A 7,500-nucleotide genomic window follows, 5' to 3' on the forward strand; every position below is an offset into this window, starting at 1 on the left:
TGTGCTTTGACACTTGGAGCTTTGGTGCTCATATCAGCAATACACGTTTAAGTCTGGCTTGCAACATTTCCTGGATCCCGTTCTCCCCACGTTTACCCACAATTCCATCAAATAAAGAGCCCAGCTGTATATTTAAAGTTTTATCTAATAAGCTTTAATAAAAAAAAAAATGTCTGTCCCTCACTTCAGGTGGATGAAAAGCAGAGAGCTCTAGTGGGTTTTGGGAAACTTCTGGCCGCCATGAACACTTTGGGATTCTCAGCGGATGAGCAGAAGGCCATCTGGCATGTTTTAGCAGGAATCTTCCATCTCGGTGTCGCAGGAACATGCAAAGGTAAGACAGGACTACACTGATGACTGTGTTTTGTGAAGCGAAAAAGAATTTGGACAGTCTTTTCTCTTTTTTCCCCCTTTGTTCTATGGCTTCAGTGGGCCGTAAGCAGTTTATGAGCTTTGACAGCGCGCAGACGGCCAGCGCTGTCCTGGGTTGTGAGGGAGAGGAGCTTCACACTGCCGTCTTCAAACACCACCTGAGACAGTTACTGCAGAGAGCGACCGGAGGAGTCCGAGAGAGACACACCGCAGACCAACCAGAGGAAGGTCCGAATACAGTCTGTCCCTGTTAAACCCAGCACAGCCTCGAAGATCCCAGCTAAGATATGTGTAGAGGAACCAGCGATAACATACAGAACATATCACACATCAAATAAGGCATCTTTACAGTTAAGGCTGCTCTGTGCCTGCTCAAAAATCGGTGTAAAGATGCAATGCAGAATAAAAGCCAGACTAAAGTATGCTCTGACCCACCTCAGCCCCTAGTATTACAACATGCAGTTAAAACTGTTGTGTAAATGCATTTATGCCACCTGTGAGCAGCCTTAAACAGTCTGTGTAAAGACACCTAGTTGCCACTCCAGAAGCGCTTCGGTGCCACCTTTGCAGTGTAAATTTGACAATAGATAAATAAACATGAAATATTGCCCTTTTTTTATTTATTATTCAGATGATGATGATGATAAGCAGTTTAGTGTCATTATAAAAAAATTTTGACCACAAAATGCCTCAATTGATCAGTTAGAAACTAATATTTCAGAGAGCCACATATTAAAATGAATATCAACTGAATAAGAGTTATAACCAAAACATTTCCGGTTTAGCTCGTTTTTTATATATATATGTCTATTATTTAATATATAATCAGCATATTTATGTTTCTAATTCTTCCATACACTACTGTTCATACACAACAAAAAATGTTCGCATCAAAAACGGTTTAATATTGATAATAATAAGAAATGTTTTGTGCAGCAAATCAGCATATTAGAATGATTTCTGAAGGATCATGTGACACTGAAGACTGGAGTAATGATGCTGAAAATTCAGCTTTGATCACAGGAATAAATTACATTTTAAAACATATTACTGTAAAAACCAGTTAATTCAATTTGTAATAATATTTCACAATATTACAGTTTTACTGTATTTTTGATCAAATAAATGCAGGCTTGGTGAGCATAAGAGACTTCTTTCATAAACATTAAAACATAGTGTTTCGAAACTTTTGTCTGGTAGTGTAATTTAGGAACAATAATAAAAAAAAGTCCCCAGAAGTGAGTGCTAAATTATACACAACCTCTATTTGAGAATGTCCTAAAATAGAAAAGCAGTTTATAAATAAACTAAATCAAGATTATTTATTGACGATGTTTAAGGTTTTCTTATAGGAGTCTATTGTAATTATAATTATCTTAATTTGACAAAAATATCAGTCCTTATTAAGAGAGCTAGATCAACATATGTGTGTGTGTGTTTCAGGTCCCAAACTGAGTGCTGCTCAGTGTGTAGAAGGGATGGCGGCTGGTCTCTATGAGGAACTCTTCACCACTATAGTGTCTCTCATCAACAGGTAAAGACACAGTGTCCTGGTCAATGACATGTCTCTGCAGGGTTACTGATGTGGCAGTGTGTGTGTGTGTGTGTCCTCTCCCCAGAGCGCTGCAGTCTCAGCAGCTGACGCTGGCCTCTGTGATGTTGGTGGACACACCGGGCCTGAGGAACCCCAGACACAGCGCTGATGACCGGGCGGCCGGATTCTCCGAGCTCTGTCACAACTACTTACAGGAGAGACTGCTGGAGCTTTACTACAGTCACACATTCACACAGACGCTGGAGCGATACACACGGGTACTGTCCCACGCAGAATCCTGCCTGCGAGACAAGTTTGAAAACAGCGGTGCTATGCCTCAAACTAATATTGAATATGAATCTTGCTGATTTAATTCAATTCAATAACATTTCATTTAAAAAATAATATTTAAATAAAATAATATTCTAAAATAATATTCTGTATGTTTTATGGGCATTTTGTTATTTGGTTAATAAGCTATATCTAAAAATGCCATATGACAACCACAATTAAATCGTGAACATGAATATGAAACTTTCTGATTACATTTTCATTAAATTTTAAATAAAATTTAAAATAATATATAAAGTAACATTCCTATGAATATTAATAACTTCTATTTCTGTATGTTTTACTGCCATTTTGTTATTTGGTCAATAAAGTATATCTAAAAATGCCATATGGCAGCCTCAAATAAATATCGAAAATGAAACATAATTGCTGATTAAATTTTACTTTGATTTAGGTTAATTTATTTTTTAAAATAAATTTTAATTAAATTTAAAAATAATATAATAAGATAATATATAAAATAAAACTCCTATGCATATTTATAACTTCTATTCCTTTTTTACTGCCGTTTTGTTATTTGGACAATACACTATATCAAAAAATCTTTTTCTTTTCTTTTTTATGGCACCACATACAAATTTTGAAGTTTTTATATCGTTGATAACCTCAAACAAATATTGAATGTTTGTTTTTGACAACCTCAAACAAATATTGAATATGAACCTTGCTGAATTCATTTAATTTAATGTAATGCATTAAATAATATAATACAATAATTCCTATGCATATTTATAACTTCTATTTTTATATGTTTCACAACTATTTTGCCAATTTGTCTGTCTAAAAATGCCATATCTGTTATTTTTCATAGCACCACATGCTAATTTTGTGAGGGGGTTTGACCATTTTTAGCATTCATATTATAATAGAGAGTTATACATTTACTTTATAATAATACTAACAAATAATAATTTCATATAATTAATAACTTCCTGAATAATTTCCTTAGGAAGGAGTACCTGTAGATTTCGCAGCCCCTGAGACGAGCCCGTCAGAGGTTGTGTGTGCCGTTGACCAGCCAGGACTGCAGGTATCACTCACCGATACTTAACACACTTCTACAGACCTCAACCGTGCAGGTCATTTTACGCCGCGTGTGCGTGCGTTCTCAGGTTCGAGCACCAGAAGGCGACTCTCGAGGTCTCCTGTGGGTTCTGGATGAAGAGATGGTCACTCCTGGTTCCACCGAGAGCACAGTTCTGGAAAGAGTGTGTCAGTACTTCAGCGGCACAGGTACTCCAGTGTGATTCTGACCTCCTCCTGTGATGTTTTATCAGACACGTCCTCATCTTTCTGCACGCTTGCTTCTCAGTGCGCCAGTGTGAGCAGCCTCTGCAGTGTGAGATCGCTCACCTGATGGGTTCAGATCCAGTCCGCTATGATCTCTCAGGCTGGTTCAGTCAGGTCCAGAACAACCCGTCAGTGCTGAACGCCAGCTCCCTGCTGCAGAACTCCTCCATGTAAGAGAATACAGATGACCAGGCACTTTTACACTGCTGTGTGGAGGACATTTCCATACTAGAGCTTTTCCTCATACAAAATTCTGAATATTATTACCAGGAAAGTTATTAATGATTTGACATTATTCATTGACTCGATATGAATTACAGTACGTGTCATCTCGTCAATTTTATACCAATAAAAGTACCATGAAAAATAGCAGGTATGACATTTAGAAAAAGTTTGTTTGAACAAATAGCAAAAATGGCAGTAAATTATAAGGAAATAAATACATGTAGATTTTACTAAAATTGGTGGAACATTTTAATTGTTCAGTTCATGTGAACTCTGCTACGTTTGGAAAATTCATATTAGAAAATCTAAGAAAATAGACTTTAAATATGGGTGGGAATGTTTTGTTTTATTAATTAATTTAATTTTAATTTTTTATTCGTCTGGTGTAAACTCTGGTTCATTTGGCATTCATTTATTTTATTTTATTGGTTCGGTGTTTGGTTCATTTGAACTCTGGTATGTTTGGAAAATACATATTAGAAAATGTAAGGAAAGATACATTAAATATGGGTGGGGATGTTTTTATGTATTTATTTATTTATTATTGGTCTGGTTTTCAGCTCATGTGAACTCTGGTACGTTTGGAAAATACCTATTAGAAAAATAAGGCAATAGACATTAAATATGGGTGGGAATGTTAATTTCATTTGATCTTTGGAACTGCTATTGATGACATTCTGTATGAATTGCATTTTTGCATTCCTCCATGTCTCATTTAATATAGTATAATGCTTTCTCATAGCGGTTTGTCTCTGAATAAATTGCCGTTGGAGAGCAACTCGCATTCTTCGCGTCTCTCGCAGTACGTCTGCGGCAGACAAAAGCAAGTGCTGTGTGTGAGTTTTGGTGGTAAATCATATTCAGTAACACATCCCGTGTCCTTCTTAGCTGTTACCAGGAAACAGTGTTAAACATCTGCTGCTAGTGCTCACAGTGGTCATGCTGATGACGTAAACACACCGCAGTACAGGCAAGCATGAGCTTGGTGTCGGCAACTTTTAGAAAAGGCGCTTGCATGCTGTCCATTTTTACACGCAGCACTGAGAAATGCAACTTTTGCATAATTAAAACTGTATAATCTTTTAAAATAAGATTTGATCAAGTGGTGTTCACTAGATGTCATTTAGGTCTTACAAGATCGACTCATGCATTTCTGATACTACTTATTTCTGATGCTCATGGATTTCACATACTAATTATTTGGCACTTTTAATTGATGTAATAATGGAGAGATGACAGAAAAAAACTTTTTTGTTAATACTAATGACTTTTACATCATCGTTAGTGTAGTTCATGTGTACCCAACTATGATGGCGAACGGAAGTGTGTTCATACTAAACGCCTCAGTGTGAAACGATCCTGATTCTCTCTCTTCAGTGTAGCGGTGAAGGCCGTGTTCGGTCCGCGGGCGTCTGTGCCGCCTCTCTGCCGGGGTCTGGGTGGCGTGGAGGGCGGCTCTCAGCGCTCACTGGAGAGGAGCGGGACGGTGCGCAAGACTCTGAGCGGAGGGATGGCGGCCCTCAGGAGACATTCCCAGTGCATCGCTGTCAAACTGCAGGCGGTGAGAAACACACGAGCTGTTATGAAGCCGTTTCCGTCTGTCTTCTGTGTGTAGATCCTCTTCACTCTTTCTGACCCTCTCTCGAGCAGGACGCTCTGGTGAATCTGATCCGGCGAGCGCGGCCCGTGTTCCTGCAGTGTGTGAATGCTAAGACAGATGGCTGTGGCTTTGATGTCCCAGCACTGCGTGTACAGCTGCACTCCACACACCTGCTGCCCGCACTACAGCTGTACCGAACAGGTCTCACACTCACACTCTAACACACACGCACACACACACACACACACACACACTCACAATCACTCACTCACACACATACACACAGACACCCACACACACACTCACAATCACTCACTCACTCACTCTCACACACACACACACACGCACATACACAGACACACACACACTCATGCATGTTTGTTTCTCCAATTTACATGTTGTATTTCATTAAAGTAAATTAGTCGCATGTATCTTTATTTCCATTGCTGATACCTTATGAAGGGGTCATGAACTACATTGTTTTATTGTTTTACTGTACAATGTCTCCTGGGTTGCACTTATAATGTTAGTATGATTTTTACATCAAAAATTGTCATAATTTAGAAATAAAAGGTTTTTTTTTAACAAGGAAGTAAGTTTTCTGTTCTGAAACTTACAGGATATTCTTATAGTATGATGACCTCTTATAGTATGATGTCAAAAGCTCAGTTCTCAGTTCATGACCCCTTTAAGATTAGAGATTTGAACAACTTTTGAGTGTGCCATGGAAATAAATTATATGAAATAAATCCTAGTATGAGAAGAAGGTTTGGTTAGGAATTTCAAATTTGGATTAAGTTGTTTTTTTGGGGGGCTTTTTTAGCCATTCAGGATTACTAGTTATTTATTGAAAGATGAAAACCACCATCATGCTTTCCTTGTCAAACTCCAATGACTGCAAAAGAGGACCTATTATGCTTTTGTACATTTTCAACTTTCTTTAATGCATAATGTTGCTGTTTGAGCATGAAAAAGGTCAGCAAAGTTACAAAGCACAAAGTCCCTGCAAAAGTAATTCTCTATATCAGTCAGTGCGCACTGTTTCTGAACTCTCGGAAGCCCTCAATTAATTATTTTTCAATTGTAGTCTTATACATATCACAATATTTCTCATTTAAATAATTCCCACCCAAGGCATATGCAAAATAAAGGGGCGGGGCCTGGTTGAGTTAGTTAGTAGTGCATTAAAACTCTCAATTATGGTATGGGGCGTGACATTTTCCAAACACGCTTGAAGCAGTTGACCAATCACAACACATTGGTCCAGTTGACCAATCACAACACACTGGTCCGGCCGACCAATCAGAGCACGTTGCACTTTTCAGAAGGAGGGGCTTCATAGAGACAGGAACTAAACAGGGTGTTACTGACAGACTGAGAAGAGAGGAGCTGCAATAATGTAAAAATATGTGAAAAATAATGTGTGTTAAAACCTGTTCTAGTAGAGCCCAAAAATAAAATCAAGTATTATTCAGAGATATGTTTAACTGATGTATTAAATAATTATAATAATTTTGGCGTGTAACTCATCTTGCACTGTTTGTGCTACAGACATGCTTGATACCTTTGGTTGTATACTGCACATTTACAGACTCAGCATGCATCTAACATGCCATCTCGAGCACACCACACATTTGAAGCACTTCTCCTCATAACGACCAGTATCTATAGTATATTTTTCAGGATTTACTACCAAATGTCCTTACAAAGACAGCAACCTCTTCCTCTCTGTCTCTGTCTTGCAGGCTACCCTGAGCACATGTCCCTGGGTGATTTCCGCTGTCGTTTTCAGGCCCTCTCTGCTCCTATAATGAAGCGATATGGTTCTGTCTTCATTACCCCAGACGAGAGGAAGGTCTGGACGTCCTGAATCACACACGCGCCTCATTACCCTCTGTTGAAATGTCATTTCTTTTTAATGATGTCAAATGATGATGTTCTTTATTTCCCTGTTTATTAGCTTGTTCATTGATTAGCCGGTTTTTGCTTGAACAGCCCTCATTGATTTGGAGGAGCTGATGTTCCTAAAGAAGGCCTGAGATCTGTGTGTTTATGTTTACATCCCTTTATATCAGGCCGTGGAGGAGTTATTGATTGATCTGGATTTGGACAAGAAAAGCATTGTTTT

The 7,500-nt window shown here is 38.3% G+C and overlaps 1 protein-coding gene across 3 annotated transcripts in view; it reads left to right on the forward strand.

Annotated features, from left to right (window-relative positions):
* Positions 1-7,500, forward strand: part of LOC130094906 (unconventional myosin-XVIIIb-like) — a 53,648-nt gene that overhangs the window by 18,008 nt on the left and 28,140 nt on the right. For all 3 annotated transcript variants that reach the window (XM_056261437.1, XM_056261439.1, XM_056261438.1), the window contains 11 exons: positions 190-334; positions 430-600; positions 1,816-1,906; positions 1,992-2,184; positions 3,207-3,287; positions 3,370-3,490; positions 3,570-3,717; positions 5,150-5,333; positions 5,423-5,573; positions 7,118-7,227; positions 7,448-7,500. The exon at positions 7,448-7,500 is cut by the window's right edge and continues 13 nt beyond it. In XM_056261437.1, coding sequence (XP_056117412.1) covers positions 190-334; positions 430-600; positions 1,816-1,906; positions 1,992-2,184; positions 3,207-3,287; positions 3,370-3,490; positions 3,570-3,717; positions 5,150-5,333; positions 5,423-5,573; positions 7,118-7,227; positions 7,448-7,500 — 1,448 coding nt within the window. The remainder of the gene's footprint in view (positions 1-189; positions 335-429; positions 601-1,815; positions 1,907-1,991; positions 2,185-3,206; positions 3,288-3,369; positions 3,491-3,569; positions 3,718-5,149; positions 5,334-5,422; positions 5,574-7,117; positions 7,228-7,447) is intronic.

Source organism: Rhinichthys klamathensis, unplaced genomic scaffold (genome assembly GCF_029890125.1).
Source record: "Rhinichthys klamathensis goyatoka isolate OS25496 unplaced genomic scaffold, OSU_Roscu_1.1 h1tg000183l_1, whole genome shotgun sequence".
NCBI lineage: Eukaryota > Metazoa > Chordata > Actinopteri > Cypriniformes > Leuciscidae > Rhinichthys > Rhinichthys klamathensis.